At 46.2% G+C, this 21,674-nt stretch overlaps 1 protein-coding gene across 1 annotated transcript in view; it reads right to left on the bottom strand.

Moving 5' to 3' along the window:
- Positions 1-21,674, bottom strand: part of CACNA1B (calcium voltage-gated channel subunit alpha1 B) — a 225,976-nt gene that overhangs the window by 36,333 nt on the left and 167,969 nt on the right. Inside the window, exons 25-34 of the mRNA XM_086858660.1 lie at positions 20,173-20,302; positions 19,546-19,605; positions 18,705-18,811; positions 10,325-10,421; positions 8,351-8,511; positions 7,358-7,495; positions 6,343-6,544; positions 4,583-4,747; positions 3,766-3,876; positions 3,516-3,599 (exon numbers count right to left, since the gene is read on the bottom strand). Of these exons, the coding sequence (XP_086714786.1) occupies positions 3,516-3,599; positions 3,766-3,876; positions 4,583-4,747; positions 6,343-6,544; positions 7,358-7,495; positions 8,351-8,511; positions 10,325-10,421; positions 18,705-18,811; positions 19,546-19,605; positions 20,173-20,302 (1,255 nt within the window). The remainder of the gene's footprint in view (positions 1-3,515; positions 3,600-3,765; positions 3,877-4,582; positions 4,748-6,342; positions 6,545-7,357; positions 7,496-8,350; positions 8,512-10,324; positions 10,422-18,704; positions 18,812-19,545; positions 19,606-20,172; positions 20,303-21,674) is intronic.

Here is a 21,674-nt window from a genome sequence, read left to right as displayed (position 1 = left end):
GGAACAAAAACAGGAAACAAAAGAGAAAATGAGTAATCAGGACAAGCAAAAAGGAAACTCTGAAAAATTTCACTGGAAAAAAACCCGTCGGGGCTATCGAGGGGAGGTGTTATTTTATGGGAACTCCGGAAATAAAAAAATGCTTTGAACCAAATCAGATTTGGAGATCCCTGCGGTAACACACACAGTGCAGTTGTTATTTGCATTTCGGGTTGTAATGCAAATTTGGAGACAATTCACAAACACTTCTCAGGATGGTTTTTTTTTTATATTTCCAGGCATAGATGTCAGTTTGCCAACCACCCACTCAGCCTTCCCAAGGCCAACTGTGTCCACATGGACACCTTTTCCTTAATCCCACCTCTTTTCCCTCAATTACTGAGGGTAAAAAAACTGACATTCATGCTTTTGCCTGAGGAAATAAAAAAATAGATATTCCACTACAATCACAAAGTAAATTACGTGTGACATGACCAGGAAAATTAAAACGAAGCGATTAATCCACACATTTCTTTTCCTTTTGTCTTTACTTCTCAGAGGGTTAAAGGTACCAAACAAGGCTGGTGGAAGCCAAGTCTCTCAAGGTGAGGTCACCCAGAGTGATTTACCTTTGGAGAACACTTCCAGCTGGAAAACACAGAGGAAAACGGTGCTCTGGCAAATATTTGTGAGTCTGAGCTCAGTGGCACAGCTAGAAAACATCTCCAGAGGGACCTGGAGGGTGGTGGGACAGGGACAGCTGCAGGCTGGCACTCAGGGTCACCTTGTGGCTGTCACCTGGACTTCCCAGAGGAGGAAACTCCATGGGAAAGGCTGCCAGGAGGGTTGGAGGGACTAAAGGGGCTGCCCCAGGCTCTGCCCAGGAGAGGAGGGGAGGCTGCAGCTGAGGAAGGCACGTGGAGAAAGAGCCATTCCCTGCTGGGGACACAGCCAAGGGCTGTTCTCCTCTCTGCTTCTCACTGCTCCATGAGAGCTCCTGTGTCGCTACAGGACACGAAGTAGAAAGCGAGGGTTCATGTCACAGCAGCCGAGATTTCATTTCCAAGGAGGCAAAAGCCTTTATTTTGGGGTTTTCAACCCTTTTTATAAGGTGTTCCCATACAGGTTAACCTGATTGGTACAAGGAACAACACCTCTCTCACCCCATGGGTGGGACAAGAGAAAAAAACCCTCAGAACATCTGTGTCATTGTTTTGAGAACTAAAATCTTATTTACACAACAGTCCTGGAGAGAGAAAAGTTCCCAAAAGACTTTCCCTTGGGAAACAGATCAGCCCCTGAGAGCCTGAAACTCTCTCAGGCTCAGAAAATCATTCCACACTCCTGCACCCCGCTCGTGCCCTGAGGAAGGAGAGGTGGGCTTGGTTCAGCAGCAGCTCAGTGAATGCTCATCCCCTGCCTTTATTTCCTGCTCTGCCCTACCTGGAATTCTGGGCAAGCTCTGTCTGAAAGGAAAAGCAGGGAAGGAGACCTGGTGTCTACACAGGAATCAGGGAATTGTTCAAGTTGGAAAAGATCTCTGAGATCATGGAGTCCAACCATTCCCCCAGCACTGCCGAGGCCACCGTTAAACACTGTCCCCAAGTGCCACATCCACTCAGCTTTCAGATCCCTCCAGGGATGGGGACTCCACCTGTTCCAGAGCCTTCCCACCCCTTCCATGAAGCAATTATTCCTAATATCCACCCTAAACTTCCTCTGGAGCAACCTCAGGCTGTTTCCTCTTGCCTTGCTGCTTGTTACTTGGGAAAAGAGATCAACCCCCACATGGGAGCTTCAGAAAGGGAATATTTAGAGAGAGCAGAGACACAAACACAGGACCAAGAGCTCAGGGCTGGAGTGGTCCTGATTTTTATATGAGAGATGTTTGTGATCAGCTCCATGCTGGACACTGCCAGGGGAATCTGGTGACCTCCTTTAGAAAATCCTCTCTAAGGACTGAATGGATCCAGTTCCTCATAAACCAAAAAAAACCCTCTTCTTTCCCACCTGGGAGTAGAAAGGGAAAGCATGTGGGTCCCTGTTGAGGTTTTAGGGGTTATTCCCACAAAGGGGTTATTCTGCAAAGGTTTTGATGCTGGAAATGTCTCACAGCCCAAGCTGATCCAATTCCCTGGCTGGGCCATCCTGTGGGAGCTGGAGGGAGAGGAGACATCCCATTAACTGAGCAGGGAAGGGCAATACTGTGGCTGCTCCCTGCCTGCAAAATAGCTCCAAAAATGAGGATTTTAGCAGCGTGTGGGCTTGGTGCTGAGAAGTAGGAACCTTCCTGAAGGAGAAGACACCAATCTGGGAGCGACCAGGGGCTCCCTTACCCTTGTGTCAGTGCTGCTTCCTCCCAGGAAAAGTGGCCAAAGTGGAGGTGGAAAAGGTTCAGTCTGTTTGTGGCAGACTTGCAAATGTTTTCACAAATTTTCAAACCATGGGAAAAGTTTGGGTGCCCTTGGCAAGGAAACACATCCCGTGGCAGAGGGAGAGGGGACAAACACCCTGTGCCTTCCCACAGCACTCAGAGAGGGTGAGCCTGGCTGCACTGAAAACAAAATCCAAAGCTTTCAACATAGGATGCACCAGCAGATAAATAAATATCATTTGTATGGGGAGGAAAACTCGGGGGGTTGTTATTTTGTACCAAGGAGGTTAAATTAAAATGCATTTTGTTAGAAACAGTCACATGGTCTTCACCACCACCTGTAAAGGAACATGGGGAGCACAATTCTGAGCACACAGAAAACAAATCTACAGGCAAACCACTGGGACTGAGGAAAAAAAGTTATGGTCAAGTTCAAATTCATCACACTCTGACACATCATCAGCTACAACATGCACTGGGAGAGGAGAGGAGCAATTTATACATCGGGAAATATCGGACTCTCAGGGATTGGCTGCCCCTATGGAAAAATCCTTCTGAATTTAATGATGAGCCTGTCCACACTGTGGACACACTTGTTAGCAGGGAGACAGCAGCCCTTGTAGGGCTGGCCAGAAATCCCATGGGAAAGCTGTTTATTCACTCATTGCCCCACAGAGCTTTTGTGACAGGAACAGTCAGACTCTTCACCTCTCCCAATGTCCCTGTGTCCCTGTCACTTCACCCTCACCCTGCCCCGTGACCCAGACTGGGCACAAACCCCAAGAGCCAGACATGTGCCCTACAAAAAACCTCCCTCATTAACACAGCAGAATCCCTTTGGTCTTTTCCCTCTCTAAATTCAGCAGGATTTTTCCATGAATAGGCAGAAAAGGCCTGGGGACAGAGCAGTTGGTGCAGGAGAGAGGGAGCTGCTTCCTGGCAGAGTCACGAGCACCGTGGTTCTCATCAGAGCTTTCCCTCTTTGGGGCAGACAGCTGCGCTCAGCTCCAGGAAAAGCAGAGCTCATGGAACAGGGTCAGCCAAGGCCATCATGACTCCCAGAGGCAGCTCCAGGGAATAAGGCTGGTAGGGAGAAGGTTCAGTGTCTTGACAGGGCACAGCTTTGTTTATAAATGAAATAAATTGAGCAAACTGTACTTACCGCAATCTCTGTTACTAAAATATCAGTAATACTTCCCAACACTGTTACAAAATCAAAGACATTCCAGGCATCTCGGAAATAATTCTGCCAAACGAGAACACAAGGGGAATAGAGGGATCCAGGGGTTATTTTCTTTTTGCCAGCACAGGTCGGGGGGTTTTTTGTTTGCTTGTTTTTAAATGTACATCACAAAACGCGAGCATTTCGTAGAGAGAGGAAAGAGGTGGAAGAGAACGAGGAAGGCACCTACCAGCACACCAAAGGCAATGATCTTCAGCACACATTCCATGGAAAACATGGATGTAAACACAATATTCAGGCATTTTAGCATTTCTTCATAAGCTTCTGGAGCATCATAGAACTAAAGTGGGGTGGAAGAAAGGCTGTTACTGGAGGACAGACAGAGTAAAACCTTTCCCAGCTGATTCCTGCTCATTTTAGTCAGGATTCTGTGCTCAGTTTAAATGGCATTTGGGGTTACAATACAACTATTCTTGTCTCTCTTGCTGCATCCTGCACTGAGGGGGCACTGAAGGAGCTTAAAACTCATCTTGTTCCCATGGCAGGGACACCTCCCACCATCCCAGGCTGCTCCCAGCCCTGTCCAGCCTGGCCTGGAGCACTTCCAGGGATCCAGGGGCAGCCCCAGCTGCTCTGGGCACCCTGTGCCAGGGCTTGCCCACCCTGCCAGGGAACAATTCCTGCCCAATATCCCATCTAAAGCTACTCTTTCTGTTTGAATTTCCATGGCTTGACTGGACTTTGAGCAGCCCCAGGACCCTGCTCTGCAGGAGAAAGCCCAGGCTGAGCTGGAGATCAGGGCCTGCAGATCCCAGTTCCCATCCCATGCTCACACACCAAAGGGGCTGAGCCCAAGCACCACTGGAAACCCCGGGGAACCCCACTGGTGGGATCTCATCCTAGCTAATCCACCTCCCTTGGGAGCCAAATGAATCCCACCAGGCACATGGGGACAGCTGGGGTTGCTCTGCTGAGCCCCCCAGACTCTCTGAGAGTCTCTCCAGCCAACAGCCCAAAATTCCAAGATGCAGGACGATCCCACTCACCTTCATCATGAGGACGATGGTGTTGAGAGCAATCATGACCATGATAAAATACTCAAAGGGAGGGGACACCACGAATTTCCACATCTTGTACTGGAAGGATTGCTTGTTCTGAGGCATGTAGCGGGTCAGGGGCTTGGCACTTATGGCAAAGTCTATGCAGGCCCTCTACAAAACAAAAAGGGGGTGAAACGATGCCAGGAAAAGGGCTGGAAGTCTTTATCCATCAGGATGTGGTTGGGAGAGTGAGCAGAGCATTTACATCAAGTGAGCACTGATTGTTCCTGTAAAATGTGGCACAGAATCCCCAAATCCTGATCAATTTTCCTGGAATATTTACCCTAAAGCATCCCTATGTCCCTTGCAATCCTACCACATTCCATAAGAGCCCAACTCCTCCTAGGTCCTGATCCCTTCCCATCTCTAAAAACACTTTTAATTCCTCCTGATGGGAAACTGTAGGAATCAGAGGATTGGTAAAGGTGTTATTTGTGTTTTTTTAAAAAATATTGTGGAACTCAGGTGTGTCCTCACAGCAACACCTGAACAGCTCAGAATGTTTCATAAAACCAGAACTGAATTTACCAATAAATTATGTACCAAAAGCACTGGGTAAACTCTCAGATATCCCCTTCACTGGCTACTTCTGTTCACTTTATTATGAATATAAAACTGATAAAAATTGCCTTCTACAAGAGGTTTTGATTCTGGAGAGTTTTCTTATCTGGGATTTACATAAGAATTGCAAGTCTGAAATCACTTTCTGCTCAGTTGGAAAACAACATGGGTAAAGCTCTCTAAATATTCTGCTTTATTTTGGACTTTTTGTTCGTTTAGACAAACAAGGAACTAATTAAAAATCGCTTAAAAATTCATCTCTTTTCATCAATAATCAGGTTCCAGTTTCAAAATATATGAAAAGAGATGGTTCTTCCCAAAAGAGGTCATTGAGGGACCCCAGAGGAAGGATGCTGCAGATGCTAAAAATCTGCATGGATTGAGAAGGAAACTGGATACACCCATGGAAGGAAGATACACTGATGCCAGTAACTAAAGAAAAACCAGCTCAGGAGGTCCCTGAGTGAAAAACAATGGTATTTTTGGGGCATTAAAGAAAAGCCTCACAGCTTCTTGCCCTGGTCTTACACTCTTCTCAAGGCTTCTCCTTCTGGCTGCTGCCAGGAGGAGAAATCCCCGCCAGGCACAAAACCAGCCTGGAGAGAGGAGCTTTCCCCTGGGCAGCCACAGCAGTTGAACCTCAGATGGGTTTCTGAGGTCTGGCCTCAAGGTTTGCTTCCTTCTACCCCTCCACACTCAAAAACATAAAACCATGGAATGGTTTGGGCTGGAAAGGACCTTAAAGCCCATCCAGTGCCACCCCTGCCATGGCAGGGACACCTCCCACTGTCCCAGGCTGCTCCAGCCCCTTCCAGCGTGGCCTGGAGCACTTCCAGAGATCCAGGGGCAGCCCCAGCTGCTCTGGGCACCCTGTGCCAGGGCAGATCCATCCTCACTTTGCTGTGCTACAGGGGGATGTGTGACAGTGGTTCCCAGCAGGAAGCACTTGGGGGCTCTCCCTGGTTTTGTTTTTATGCAGAAGCTGAAGCAGCCACTCGTTTCTTTGGTCTCTACACCACACACCCTCCAACAACCCCTGGTCCACAGTCTCCCCAGCGCAGGGGGAATGGGGAGTGACCTTCCACCAGTATCCAGGAGCTCTGAGCCCCTGGAACACCAACTCTGGAGTCAGAAGAGGCGGGTACCTCGTTTTTCTCGAGGCTGCACTCTGACATCACTTTATCTCCTTGCTCCTGGAAGGTGATGATGATTAACGCCACAAAGATGTTGACAAAGAAAAAAGGGAAGACAACAAAATACACCACGTAAAAGATGGACATTTCCATCCGGTAGCCAGGGCTGGGCCCCTGTTCCTCGTAGGTGGCATCCACCGAGTGCTTCAGCACACTGCAAGCAAATGCAAAGAGAGAGGAAAGGTCAACACAATCCCTGGGAAGCACCAAGGACCCCCTGAGAATCACTCCCTGTGCAGGGTTTTGCACATATGCTCAGGAAAATCTTGCTCCCATCCACAAGGTTGGGAAGAAGTTTTCCTTGAGGATATTTTCAGGCAAACCCTTCTTTTTCACCATTCAGCAGAATGGTGGAGATTTGATGTGTCCAGATCCACTGATCCCCCCTGGCCAAGGGGAGAGGATCCAGCTGGATCTGGCTTCTCTTCTCCGGTCAACAGGGATGGAGTAAGAGCAGGGAAAGAGAAGTGTTGATGACATCCAAGTAGGGGAACACAGTGAGGGACTGGAAAAGGGAGGCTGATGTTCTTTCAGTCTTTATTTTATGAAAGAGTTGAATGTCGAGGCAAAGAAACCCTGGCCACACACTGCACTCCACACGTGCCAAAATAAAGTCGTGTGCTGAACAGGAAATGTCATTTGGGGTCTGTCACGCCCAGCAGATTTTCAGCAGAGCTCACAATACTTTTTCCCCTTTATTTTCTTACATTTCCATTATCAGCTTTACCCCTGAGAAAGGTGTGTGACTCCAAAAGCCTGAAGCAAGAACCAAAAACTTTCTGAGCATCCTGGTGTGAGCTCAGGGCACCAAGGAGAACGCAGAGCTCTGCCTGCTGTTCACCCAAGAATCACACAAAACTTAGCTGACAGAAGATTTTTCACATTTCCCAGGCCACCTGCTGTCCCTCAGAGCTTTGGGGACCTGCTTTACCTGCACCATCAGCCCCTGCCAGTGCCTTGTACTCACGTTGGCCACCCTTCCCCTGTGGACACGGTGAAGAGCGTGAGCAGAGCCCAGAGTACGTTGTCATAGTGGAATTCGTATTTTTTCCATTCCCTGGGCTGTGCCTCCACCTCATTTTTTTCATAATCGAGGTACTGACCCCTAGGAAAAAGAGATTTGGAGCCAATGAGATCAGGCATTTCTTAGGAATATTGGAAAGCCCCTGCAGCACAGTCTGGGCTGTGCTGTGGGTTAAAGAATCAAAAGTCTGTGACAGAAGTAAAGGCAAATTTTGGAGCCAGTTTTAGGCATGGGAACTGGACTTGAGGCCTGAAAATGAAAGAAATTTTAATCAGGGCATCCATTCATTCATTCATTAGGCAAAGCCAGCCATTAACACCATGCTGGCCCTTAAATTGTCTGACCCAACAGAAAACTTCTCCTTGATGGGGAAACATCTCTGGCTCCCTCTCCAGGATTGGATCTAATTCCTAAATATATCCCACTTTGAGGGGCCTGGAGTGTGAAGAACCTCTCCAATCCACCCTATTCTGTAGTTTCACATCATTTTCCATAATTAGTAACACACCTTGCCAGCCTGCTGGGAAGGACAAAGCATGACAGGGCTTTTAAGATATTCACATCCTGTCCTTCTCATTAATTAGAGGCTCTTTAATGTCCCACACTTCTGATTATTTATTCAGTGTGTATTTTCTAATTCATAGGAGCTCTAAGAATCGAAGCAACAGGTGGAAAGAGGAGTCACACTATCAAAATCCCTTCTCAAAAATCCCACTCAGCTTTCCCAGGAAAGAAGCTGCCTGCCCTGTATCCTGAAGATCAGAGCCAGGAATGACACAGCTGTTAAAGAAGGGAAAATTCACCTCCAGGGTACCCGTGCTGAATTATTGATTTATTTACAGGAGACTCTTCCCACTCAGCACATCCCTGCCTTTGGGCCAGCCTGGGGAGCTGGAGGAAGCTGCTCCCTGCCACATTCCCTGCTCCCAGCTGTACCTGCAGTCCTTCTCCAGCTCCTTGGACTCGTCCGTGCAGTAGAAGAAGCGGCCCTTGAAGAGCTGCACGGCGATGACGGCGAAGATGAACATGAAGAGCATGTAAACGATGAGGATGTTGAGGACGTTCTTCAGGGAGTTCACCACGCAGTCAAAGACGGCCTGGGGGTGCAGGGGCACAAGGTCAAGGGGTGGGAAGAAAGGAAAAGTTCATCCAAAAATCTTGGCATCCACCATTTGACCACACTCTGGGAATCACGGAAGGGTTTGGGTTGGAAAGGATTTAAAGATCATCTCATTCCCACCTCCCACTATCCCAGGCTTCCAGAGATCCAGGGGCAGCCACACCCTCACAGGGAGCAATCCCTTCCCAATATCCCACCTAAATCCCTCTCATTTGGGACTCATTACTCATCCCACACCCCATGGATGGTTCGATGGATTTTCACTTCCCAAAGCTGTGAGAAACAGCTCCAGCTTCCTTCATCTCCTGCTTTATCAACAACTTCGGCTGTGCCACTGAATTTCCTGATGCTGCTCACAACATTTACAAAGACAATCACAGCTTGTCAAGACAATATTAGTCCTGAGCAAACATTTCATTATAAAATGAAAATTGCACTTGTTTTGATTTTACTTCCAGTGACTGGGTAAAAACTGTTGGAATAATAAAGGAAAAAAAAAATAGGAGAAACAAAACAACCAAATGCTTTGAATAAATATTTTTCTAAAGAGCTGTCTGTCAAAATGAGGTGTGACTAATGTAGTCAGCATGTGCACTCCTGAACTCCCTGCTAAGAACTCCTTGAATCCATTTCCTACGTGGGTATGAGGCCCTGATTCATTACAAGTAATTCACAGTTTCATTTTAGTCAGAAGTTTGTCATAATACCAGAAATTGAGCAGTCCCTGCCCAAGCACAGGGTTTGTTTAATCCTGCTCCTGTTCCTCTGAATGGAAGTGAATCATTTAAAGAATTACACTCCTGATCAAGCCAGGAATCCTGATGGAAATGCTTCTGATCAACCCAGAAATCCTGATGGAAATGCTTCTGATCAGCCCAGAAATCCCAATGGAAATCCTTGTGATCAGCTCAGAAATCCCAATGGAAATCCTTGTGATCAGCTCAGAAATCCTACATGAAATTCCACATGGTTCAACATTACTGTTCCTTTCCAGATAAATTTAGTGTGCATAAAACTGAAACTATTTAAGCATAAATGGTGGGCTCAGACAGAAGCAAATCTACAGAACAGCTGAGCCTTGTTTTGATGGGAAAACAGGAATTGTCAAACACATTTTCAGCCTTCCAAAACAATCATTGTTTTTTTCCCCAGCTCTCACAGAAAACAGCTCACAAAAGGTACTGAAGAGTCCCCAAACCTCAGAAATTACTGAGTTTTGTTAACTCCTTCCATTCTCTCTTTGCAGGACCTGCCTGTACCTCAAATTGTTGGTGTTAGATGAGTAATCATAGGTTATTAAATTTATTTTACTTTTTAGATCACTGTTCTAGGGATAAATCCCTGAATGATGGATTCTTTAACAGAAAGATTAATAAATTAAAGCTTCTCCCATAGCAATGACAAATCTCTTTGGACAGCCTGTGGAAAACCTTGCATTATTCATGTTAAATTCTCTAGGGAAAGCCGAACCCTCCCAACCCCATTTTCTCCTTTATCACATTGAAGAGCTTATGAACTGTAATTTAATTTATTTGCATTTTTTTTTCTATTTGTAGATGTTTTATTTTCACGTAGACCCACAAGAATCCCTAACATTGCCCAGGATGTTTGCAAAAGCACCCAAGTGTTTGACTTTTGCTCAACATCTGCCCAGCTGTTTATGCTCATCTGCCAAAGAGATTCATTACAAAAAGCAGCAGGAATAACTTGGATTAATTGGGAGTCCACCAGCTTCCACTCAGATCAGCCAGAAACCTCCAGAGAAGGGAAAATTTGGGTTATTTTCTAACCTTTAGTTTTGGCAGCCGTTTTATGGTCTTCAGGGGCCTGAGCACACGCAGGACTCGCAGGGACTTGATGGTGTTGATGTCCTTGCCCTTGGTTCCTCTGCAAGGGAGAAAAAGGCACAAGAACAACAGAGGGAATGGTTTGCTCCCCAGGTCGCTCGCTGGGGTGTTTGTGGGGATCCAGGGTGGCTTTGGTGGTGGAATTGGTTGGGTTTGGGGATGTTTTGTCAGGTTTTGTGTCCATCCTCACCAGGGCTGCAGGCAGGATGACCCAGCCTCGCCTGGGATGTCTCCAGCAGCACGGAGGAGAAGGCAGGGGCAGGACAGGGTCCTGGCAGGGCTCAGCCACAGGTGCTGGCCAGGCTTTGTCACCTCCCAGCCACTCACCAGGACCTGGGGCCGTTCCTGCCCCGACTCCACACCTGGACAACGCTCCCAGCCAGGGCAGAGGCACCGGCACAGGAGGATCAGCTCCTCCATCCCATTCCCGGCAGGAGAAGGGACAAAGCCACACATGGCTCCTCCCTCCCAACTGGATGAGGCAGGGGAAGTTTCTGGATGAGGCAGGGGGTGTTTCTCCCTGCACTTCTCTGGCAGGAACATTGTGCCAAGAGGGTTTGGGAGCCTCCCTGGTGAGGGACAGAGCTCTCCTGGAGGTCAGAGCCTGTTCCCTCATGCCTGAGTCTCCCCTGGAGGACATGCCACCAATCCCATGCAGGAACATGTAATATGGCAATATATTACATGCCTGGAACAGTGCTGGGGCAGCTCCCCACTCATGCAGGTGCTGTCAGTCACATTTGGGGTTTAGGTTTTGTCAAAACCGAGTGCAAGGCTCGAGAAGGTTCCTCTTGTTAACATCAAGAGGGGTTTTAGGGGAAAGACAGAGCTCCTTTCCTCGTGCACTTCCGAAATAAAGGAAGGAAAGAAGACAAAGGGTGCATCTTCTTCCAACCCCACGGCAAAACAACGACATTCCCTTCGTTTCACATGGAGTGGAAGATGGGATGGAAATCTGGGACAGAGTTTTATTCATGGCTGGAGGTTCGGGTCTGGGACAGCGCTGAGGGAACACAGGTGGGAATGAGGAACGTGTGGACAGATGCTGACACACCTATTCTGTGCTCTCCAGGCTGCTGAACTGAACATTCCTCTGCTCCAAGAGGGAAATAATGGAAGTATGAGAGACTCCAGAGACCCACGGAGGTTTGTGAAGGACTGCAAAGCCTCCCTGCCCTGCCCTACGCCCTGTGCTGAGGGAGGAACACCAAGAGTAGAGGAAACCACCCAGTTCTGTGTCTGGCTGAGCCTGCTGGGCCCTGGAAAGGTCTGTCTGGAAATCCATCCACCCAAAAGGGATGCAGACCTCACTCCTAAGCCTGTACTACTCAACAGTAACACTGGACCAGAACCTCCAGCCCACACCCACATTCCTGCCCCAGCTCCAGCCACTGCAGCTGTCTGGAAATGCAGGAAGAGGAAGACACAGGAATTTTTGGAGGGCTCTGGGTTGTACCCCAGGGATGTATAACTTGAGAGATTTCCTTTCCACAAGAGGGAGAACAGGATGGACAGGTCCCTCTTCTCCCTCTGTCCTTCAGAGCTGTTTTGGAGCCATTTTAATCCATCCCAGCTGGGCCCCGATCATTGGCTCTAAAGCCAGGCACTGGATTTACTCCCAGAGCTACAGCACTGATTGAAAGCCACAAAATAACTATTACATATTTTAAAAAACAATATTTGATTCTCATTAGAGACCTTTGATTTGCTCTAGATGAAGCAGGCACTGCCAGCAGAGCTTTTACTGCCTTTCTGGTCAGGTTTTAGTTGAGCTGAAGGTCTGGCCTAGGCTTGGCTTTGCAGATTTGCTTTCAGCTCACCTTGTTAGTGTTCAGGAACATATAATCATGGAATGATTATATGAAGGTGCTTTATTAAAGAGCTCTGGGCGTCAGGGCTACACAGACCCAAATCTGACCCGACTTGGTTTTGAGCTGAACAGATTTTATACTCTATTGTTATATAACTTACATATTAATTATTAAACTCACATTGTTCTATTGTATACAGTCATTCCATCCAAGCATGGATTTCTCATGATCCCCTTCAAACCCCTAACATAGTTTCTCATGATTCTTTAAACAATAATTACATCTAATCACATTTAACAATTATATCATTTATCACATACTGACCACACAGGTGCAGTTTCACATGATCTTAGCAAGCACAAGGCCTGACATTTCCCAGGGCTAGCCAAGTCTAACTTTGTTTCTAACTCCTCCGATTTTCTATGATTTTAAAACCTTTTACTATCAACTTAGTGTCACCAGAGCCACCAGCCGACCTGGAGCTCCCCAGTGTGACCCTCAGCAGTGCCCTGGCTGCAGAAGAGTTTGCTCAGCCTCTCCAGGAGGATGGGAAAGGCAGGAGGGAAGCAAAGGGGGAATGGCTGGTGGACAAGGAGATGCCACAGCAGATGCCCAGGGCTGGTGGCCACCCATGGCCCCTCTGCTCCCTGCACTCTCCCCTCTGCCAGGCCAAGCAATTCCCATCCCAGGAAAGGCAGGGGAGCGTGGGGCAGGGCTGAGGGAGGAGTGAAGGGGAGGCTGTTTAGGGGCAGCAGGACAGGCCAGGGACACGGGGACACCGAACCCAGGGCTCCCCACTGTGCACAGCAGCACCCCCAGCCCAGCAAAGCCCAGCTCTGCTCTGGGGGCTCACTCAGAACCCACATTCTGATATTATTATCAGAATTATATTATATTATATTATATTATATTATATTATATTATATTATATTATATTATATTATATTATATTATATTATATTATATTATATTATATTATATTATATTATATTATATTATATTATATTATATTATATTATATTATATTATGTTATGTTATGTTATGTTATGTTAGATTATGTTATGTTAGATTATATTTATTATATTTATTATATTTATTATATTATGTTATATTTATCTGATAAATAAATATTCCCACATTTGCAATTCCAGGACACCTGAACAAACCACGCTGCTCTTGTGCCAATTAACAGCTGCACTAACGAGGCCTCAAGAATGAGAACAGACATTTCCCTGCTCTCCACACCCGAAACAAGGATTTCTGTGGATTTAATATTTCCAGGAAAGGTTAAAGAGACGTGGGGCAGAGCAAATCCTGGCTCCTGCTTTTCCCTGGAATGGATGAGTGAGTTCAGACAGCTCCAGTCACACAGAATTCCTTCTGCCTCAGCAGAGGACACTAAGAAGGGCTGACTGATTTTTTTTCCATTCAGGCACTTAAGCAAATAAAGAGCGTGAGACAATTAAATCTTAATGGGATTTATGCTCTGAGCCATATAGAGAATCCTGAGGGGAAAAAGAAAAAAAAAAAATCCCATTTTTTTGTCACAGTAAAGGTCCCTGGTATAGGAAAAGCTTTTCCTGGTGCTCTGACCTAGAGTGATACAAATTGCATTTTAATTAAAAGGATCCTCTACAACTCTTCTGTCAAATAAAACCCTAAGGGTTGGGCTTGGGTGTTTTCAAGAACCCTCTCTGCCAACATTGGGGTTTTTTTGCTGCTTTCATACAAAGCCAGATGTCCAAGGAAATAAAAGATCCAGATGGAGCTGGGATTCAGTCAAAAGGTGTATCCAAGCACACATCTGACCTGAATATTCCTCACGACAAAAATAAATTGCTGTGGAAGGACAAGGTTTTAATTGACTGCAGAATAACAACTGCAACATTCAGGAGAGCTGAATCTCGAATAAGAGCTAAAGAGGAGCACAGGATAAAGGCTGACAGCAAGAAAAAGAAGAAAATAAATAAAAAGAAGAAAAAAATGAGAATGCCACCAAAAAAAATTGCATTAGATCAGTTTTGGGTCCATTAGGCCAGTGCTGTTTTGTTGTTGTTTTCTGTGTCAGTTTTCTGCCTGTTTATTTAAAACATTAAGAATATTTTAAAAGAGCTTTGCAGAGCCTTTTCTCCCTTTAATAAATAAAAGAGCCTTTAAAAATTTAGTGGTTCTTTCAAATGGAAGCTGCCTGTTCCTGTTGCTGCTGCCAGCAGCTCTGATTTCAGGTGACATGGACCCCTCAGAGTCAGGGCATCAAAAATTCAGGGTGAGGTGGAGCCTCTGCCTTCTGTGATTGCCTGGAATCCTCCTGGCAGAGTGAATTCCTCCCTGGAAGAGTGAATGAGGTCACCCCACCCTGCCCAAAGCCACTCTCTTCCTGCCCTAAATCCTCTGCTTTCCTAGAGAGAGGAGAGAACCGAGTGCCAAATTTTCCTGGGCTTTTCTTGGCATCTTTCTCCTTGCTGTGGAGGATCCCCCCGGAGCTCCTGGAATGTGGGGACAGAGCCACAGCTCTGCCTCCCACCCTGCCCCTGCACTGACAGCAAAACTGCCACTTGCACAGGGTAAAATACAATTTTTGGTACCCTCTTCTTCACAAATCACCCCTGCAAAAATCTCCCTGAGCTCTGTTTTCATGTCAGAGGCTTTCCCCAAATTCAGAGCCTGGATCCCAGCTAGGCCTCATTGTCCACTCTGCACTGAATTAGTCCTGGAGCTTCCAGCTTGGCTGTTTAGAGGTGAAATCCTCCAAAAGAGACTCAAACTGCTCCTTTAAACCTGGTTATGAAGATTTTAATGAATTGTACCTCACCCATCAGTGCCCACTGAGTCAGCCCCTCACATCCTTTTGGTACAGAAACCACTCCACTTGTTTTTTTTTGACTCTCTGCCTTGGATTTCTATCTCTGCTGAAGGAAAATCAGGATGGATGAGGAAAAATAACACATTTCACTGGATAATGAGCAGTAAAGGGACGGGGGAGTCGATGGGATGGGTGGAACATGGCTGGGTTGTCTCCACAGTGGCAAAGTGTGTGGACACAGGTTGGACAGGCAAAACAGAGCAGCAAGAGACAGGAAGAACATATTACCCCATGAAACTCCTAGAGAGAGATTCCAGCGAGGAGAAGACAAAGAAAGAGCAGAGTCAATGACAAACAGAAACATCAGAGAGACCCCCCCAGCCCCTGGCCCACTCCCACCAATTCCACGGGATAAACCAGCGGGGAAGGGAGGGCTCTGAAATCCCAAATTCCCTGCTGGATACGCCCTTCCACTGGGAAAAACACCTCCACAGCTCTCTTCTCTCCCACCTGGGGAGGGATCACCTCCATTATTTGATTTGTTCCAAGAGCATCCTGAAATTCTGGGCATCTCAGCCGCCTTTCCTCCGTTCCAAATCTTTCCAGGCCAAATCTTTGCTGCTTTCCCTCAGCTGTTCCTCCCAAGTACATTTTGCACCTGGGGCTGAGAGATTTTGGTGACAAGTTTCCACGGGTTTTTTTTGTTTGCTTCCACTTCCCTAAGGACTCAAACGTGTCTGGGTGTTTGTGGCATGTTTATCTCCAGAAAAAGAAAGGGATTTCTCTTTGAAATGCTTTGCTAAATGGAAGACATTATTATTATTAATATTATCATCATCATCTTATTGTTCCCAGCATCACTCTGGGGGTGTTGCTTGACGTTTATTTTTTATTTTTCTAACCAGAGAGCTGCTTCTAAAGAGCTGCAGGCAGAAAGAAAACCCATAGCTGCTTTTGAGAGCTGGATTTTATTGATCTTGTACCAGTGGCTGATACCATCTCAAAGGCTGAAATTAACACAGGCCGCTGCAATATTCCAGATGGGAGAGTTTCAGGGAGCTCTGATATTCCCAGGGTTTTTAGGGATGGGTTAATTCAGCAAGAAGTTGGTTCACATCACCTCCAGTGGACAGAGAGGAGGCCAAAAACATGAATTAAATCCCACCTCACACATGGCAGCTGTGGGTTCTTGCAAACCAAGTGGTGACAGGCACATTAAATCCCATTTTTAGTGACACTGAGGAGGGTGACAGGGCTGTAGGATTTGCTGGAAAAATCCAACTGAACAACAAAGAGTCTCCAGAAGCTCCTTTTTGGGGTTATCAACATTCAGCTGGCTCTGTGTGTCCATCTGGTTTAACCAAACCAGGAGCTGGGCCTAAGTCACAGAACCCTGTCAGCATTCAGAACTGGAACAGGGAAAGGTAATTTCCTAGGAATGACTGATTTTGCAGCTTTTGGGAGCCTGCAGGCATTCCCAGGATTGGATGCTGCCTCCTGGAACGGGGATGAGGAGAGGAGCTTACAGAAAGCAGCAAAATCACAGGAGAAATTCAGATTTTCCTGAGTCTCACAAATAAGCTTGTCTGACTTTAATCTGGGAGACAGTAACTAGGCAGGGTTTATGCAGTCCCTGGCTGCAAAACCCTGCTCAAAACTCACTCACAGTGGAAAATAAAAGCAGCTTGGGGCACTTATTATAAAGCACAGGCAGGGGATGTAGAAGTAATTTATTTAGAGGCTGATGAGGTGCTGTTAGATATTCACGAGCAACAGAAGAAAACCTGAGCACGAAAAGCCTCGGAAAGATTAAAAATTATTCATTTTAATCCGTAACTCGAGCAAGGAAAATCTCCCTCAAAAGAAAATCGTGTTCAAAGAGAAGATGTTTGAAAGGCAGAGCCTGAGGTTTGTTCCCACAGCACAGAGATGCTCTGAAGGGCTCCCAAAATGCCCCTGCTCCCATCAGTCTTGGAAGTTTGAATTCCTAACGGAAAAGAGAAATTCTCGTGGAACCCCAGACTTTGGGTTAGGTTGTTTTTTGTGATTATTTTATTTCTCTACCTCTCTTCAATTCACAGGAGCTTTGTTAGGTTCTAATGTGGCTTTTTTGAGTTAAATTTTTGATTAAGTCAAGTCTGGTTGTGAAAGATGTTCCACAGATACATTTCATGTGCAGGGAAATAAAACCCCACACTAGCCAAGCTTAAAAAGAAGCTTGGTTTTGAATATTAAATTTTAAGTTAGCAGGACATTCACCAAGATAATTTTGCTTAGGACAGAGCAGTCAGCTCCTCCAAAAATCTGATTTTTAATGAGAGACAAAATGTTTAAAGAGGGGAGGGCAGCATCCCTTTGAAATATGTTGAATATGATTTTCTCCAAGACCTAACTCATTTGGTGAAGAATCAGGCACAGCCCAGATTTCAATATCCCCAAAAATACACCTAAAATATCAATCCCATCCATCCAACTTGGGGCCCATTTAACTTAGAGGGTTTATTTGTATTCAGCATTTGTATTCAGCATAAAGCAAATCTAAATTACAAATCTCACAGCCACCATGTGACGGGAATTTTGACAGCTCAGAAAACGAAGAAATCGCTGAGGAACATTTTACCAGAAAGGGCAACATTTTGAGCATTTTTTTTTGTGTGTGTGTGTGTGTGCAGAGTTGAGGGAGGAGCAGGGATTTTTGGCTCTGCTTAAAAAATTCCTGCCAGGTTAAAGCAGCCCAGCCACGCTCCGAGGCTCCCTGATAAAGGTGGATGCTTCTCTCATTAGCGAGTGAAACACTGCTAATTCTCATTAGCAAATGAAACAATTTCCTCTCCTCTAATCGTGGTGTCCACAAACCGATGAGTGCAGGGATGATGAACATTCCCCTAATTGCTCGGGGTTAATTTAGCAGAAGATGAAACTCTTTCCAGGTCTCTCCTGTTGTAAGGAAAGGATTTACAAACAACAAAAAAATCCGAGTGGAAAATTTCTTTCCGTTCTCCAGCTCCTGAAGGTTGGAAGGACCCACATTGCTCTTCCTCTGGTTGTTTCCCAGGAAAAAAAGGAGCAAATGAGAAGCTAATCTTAATTTTTAAAGAGTAATTTCTGCGTGTTTGTTGTTCAAAATCCTCCTTGACACGAAAGAAGAACGTGGGGTATTATTTTAAAGACAAATACAGAATTGGGTTTGAGGGAGGGAGCACTAAAAGGGAAACTCAGTGGAAATACAGAGAGAGGAGAGAAAAAGAGAGAAATAGCAAAGGTTTGTGACCCAGAAATATCCACAGCTCTGGAAATAAGGGTTTGCCAAGAGTTCACTGAGTTATCAGCTGATTTCTTTAATTGTTTGTACAAAATGAGAGCAATTCTCACCACCACTGACTGGAGACACCGAACTGCCACAAACTCTTACAGGGATTTCCTTAAAATAACTTGGCCAGAGAGTCACAAAAATCTTGTTTTTGTGTTTGAACGAGCAGTGAATGGGCTCAGCCTAAAGCCAGGAGCATTTTCACCAGATTCCAGGACACAATTTTAGTTGGGTTTGTTCTTTTCCTCCCATCCCACCCCCTAGGAGAGGGAAAAGGGCAGGAACTGAACATTTCAGTGAGAAATGGAGCCACAAACATTCCACATCCCTGTGCCAGGGTCCTGCCCCCTCTGTCAGCTATTCCCTGGGATTTGGGAGGAGAAGGAAAATGAACTTACGAGAAGGCAAAAGCCACCAAGGCCCCACTGACCACAATGAAGTCCAGGATATTCCACAGGTCACGGAAGTAGGAGCCGGGGTGGAGCAGCAGCCCCAAGTCAATCATCTGCAGAGAAAACCCAGGAAAAGGAAGAGTTTTATAAAACATGGCCCAAATCCACCCTGCCAAGGGCCAGGAGAAGGTTCTGGATCAAAGGACCCTGAGCTAATTGCTGAGATACTCGGCCGAGCTGCTCCTCTCTAACAGGCAGGGAAACTCTCCCAAAAATGAAGCTCCAATCAAAAAACCACGACCAAGAGCTGTAGAAACAAGAGCTCTCACCGCTCCCTAGGATTTTTTCCCACACATTAAAATTAATTAATATTAATCCTGGTTTTATTCTGCATCTCTTCTGCATCTTGCTCTGACAGGAAAACCCAACTCCTGCCTTACCCCAACACTGAATCCTGATTTTATGGAATTGTGCTCTCTGGGAAGTCACTGCCCCACAGTCCTGGCAAAACCTGTCACCCTACTGAGTAAAAAGATAAGTTCTCTGCTTTTTGAAACCCAGAATCAGCAATTATTAATATTCCTGCTCAGTGCCAAAGGAAAAGGGAAGGATCAGGAATTTCTCAGGGAGGTCTGGGCAGCTCCTGTTGTCTTCCCAGTTCTCATCCTCTCACACAGCCACAGCTCCCAAAGACTTCCTGATTTTCCTCCATAAAATATGAGATTGAAGCTGCTCCATCTGACTGTGGGAGCTGCTCCCAAGTTAAAGCTCTCCGTCCTTCCCACCTCTGCCCTGCACCAGCTTCTCACAAATAAATCTGAATCTTTCTGCTTGGAAAAGTCCTTACCTTGATCACCATCTCAAAGGTGAAGACTCCTGTAAATATATAATCCAGGTATTTCAGAGCCTGAGTGGGAAAGGGAAATGTGTGTTAGGGAAGGCCACACACTGAAATAACCTTCACAGGAGCAAGGTTAAACATCCAATCCAGCTGGGATGGACAAAAATCATCTGCTGGGAGGGTTTCATTCAGGCACAAACCTGAATCATCTTAAAATTTATGATTTAAAGCAGCACTTCCCCGGTCTTTGCCAGGCTGCACCCAAGGCTGGCTCCAGTGCCCCTGCGTTTTTGGCAGGTTTAGCAAGGCAAAAGGGGAATTTCAAAGTGAAATGTTGGAACATCCTTTCCTAAGGGGTTTATCCAGCAGCCTGTCCCACTACACAGTGGGGTGTGAGCTCTGCAGCTCCTCCACACAACCCCTGATTTCCGAGCTCTCAAACTCAGGTGTGGCTGAAGCAGCAGAAAGGGGCAGGAATTTGAGCATTTTGAGAGCAAAACAAAGATAATTGGGGTGTGCTACCAAGGACAGCTCTAATTCTGCTTTGCCAGCACGGGGAGATGGGAACGCGCCATGGGTCGGCGAAAGGAGGAGAAAAACACCCAAATTCTGGGAATTTTGGGTGTCACTCACATCATTCCTGGGAGACTCAGCCTGGACAGGATCCTCTGCAGCCAGGGCAATGCTGCTGAGGGCGATGACGATCAGGATCACCATCTCAAAGTAGCGCAGGTTGACGATGTAGTGGAACAGGCGCCGGATCCTGCAGGGACAGGAGCACAGGGAGGGGCTGTGAGAGGGGGGAAACTGCCACAAACCCAGCAGGAGCAGCACCTTTGGCATTCCTGCTAAAAGAATGGGAAGGAAATATTAAAAACAGGCTTTAAATTGCAGTTTGCAGCAGATCTGTGGTGAGAGTTAAATAAGGGAGTTCAACGTCTCTGCACTGCTCTCTACCCCCTCTGCAAAGCAACAACATCCATTTATCTCTTTATCTATTTATCTCCCTATCTATTTATTTCTCTAGCTATTTATCTCCCTACCCATCTGTCAGAAGGGCACTGAGAGCTTTCAAGCATCCACACTCAATTCTACAAATTATGTTTATGGCACTCCCCCGTCCTTCTCCCTCTGAACTGCCAGGTTAACGCCCTGTGAGTTCAAAACAAGGTTTGAAATCCTTTTAATGTCAACTAATCCCTTTAAAATGTTGAGACTCTCAGCTGAATCTGCCTTTGTGGCTCTGACTGTTCCTCCCACCAATCTCTCTCTGCCTGCACTTCACTCCAACTCACACTTGACAGCACAAATACTTCACAGGAATAGATTTGATTACTTCCACCTAATCTTTTTATTCACAAATTATGTCCCAGGAAAGTGGTAAATGCTCCCATTTCCAAGCAATCCAAAACTCTTCACAAATTGAAGCCAATAATTCCTTCTGACCACAATTCCCAAATCCTTAACTGCACACAGAGCTCTGCATTTGCACCATATTTGTCAGCTGAATAAAGGACTTAGCCTGAGAATAATCAAATTATAGATTTAACTCGCCAACAACTTTGTTATCTGAGAATGTATTTCAGCTCCTCTATCCCATTCCCTCTAAGCAAATATCTGAACAGTGAGAATTAAAGTCTATTTTTCACATCTACTTACATCCTCCTTTTCTTTGGCTGGCTAATGGATTCAGAGTGGAAAAGAATACCAGAGAAACAAATCTGATAGACAATAACCTGGAGAAAAGTGCTTTTGTGGAGCCCTTAACTGTGGTTTTCCATCTGCCAGGAGGAGACGATCATCTCCGTGCTCCGAGAAGCCACAGAAGTGACAGGCAGCATTTCCAAAAGCGTTTGTAGCCATAATTCCTGCATCAAACTCAATTCATCAAAGCAATAACAAGCCCCTATTTTTAGCTCCTCATCATTCATAACCAGCAGTGAGATGTGGGAGCGTTTGTGAACCGCCAGTGGGGCTTGAGAAATCACAGCCCTGCGTGCTCTAAGAGGATGGTGGCACTTGGGGGGAAAAAAATGGGATTTATTTCTGCTTCCCTGAACTGTTTTCCCCTCTGGCAGCACCTGGGTCAGGGATCCTCAGCAGGGCTGGGAAGGGAGATGGCAGCACTGGAGTGG

The sequence above is a fragment of the Cyanistes caeruleus genome, chromosome 20 (genome assembly GCF_971803275.1).
Source record: "Cyanistes caeruleus chromosome 20, bCyaCae1.hap1.1, whole genome shotgun sequence".
In the NCBI taxonomy this organism is placed as follows: domain Eukaryota; kingdom Metazoa; phylum Chordata; class Aves; order Passeriformes; family Paridae; genus Cyanistes; species Cyanistes caeruleus.
Note: the sequence above shows the minus strand (reverse complement) of the source record. Positions and strands in the feature narration are given on the sequence as shown.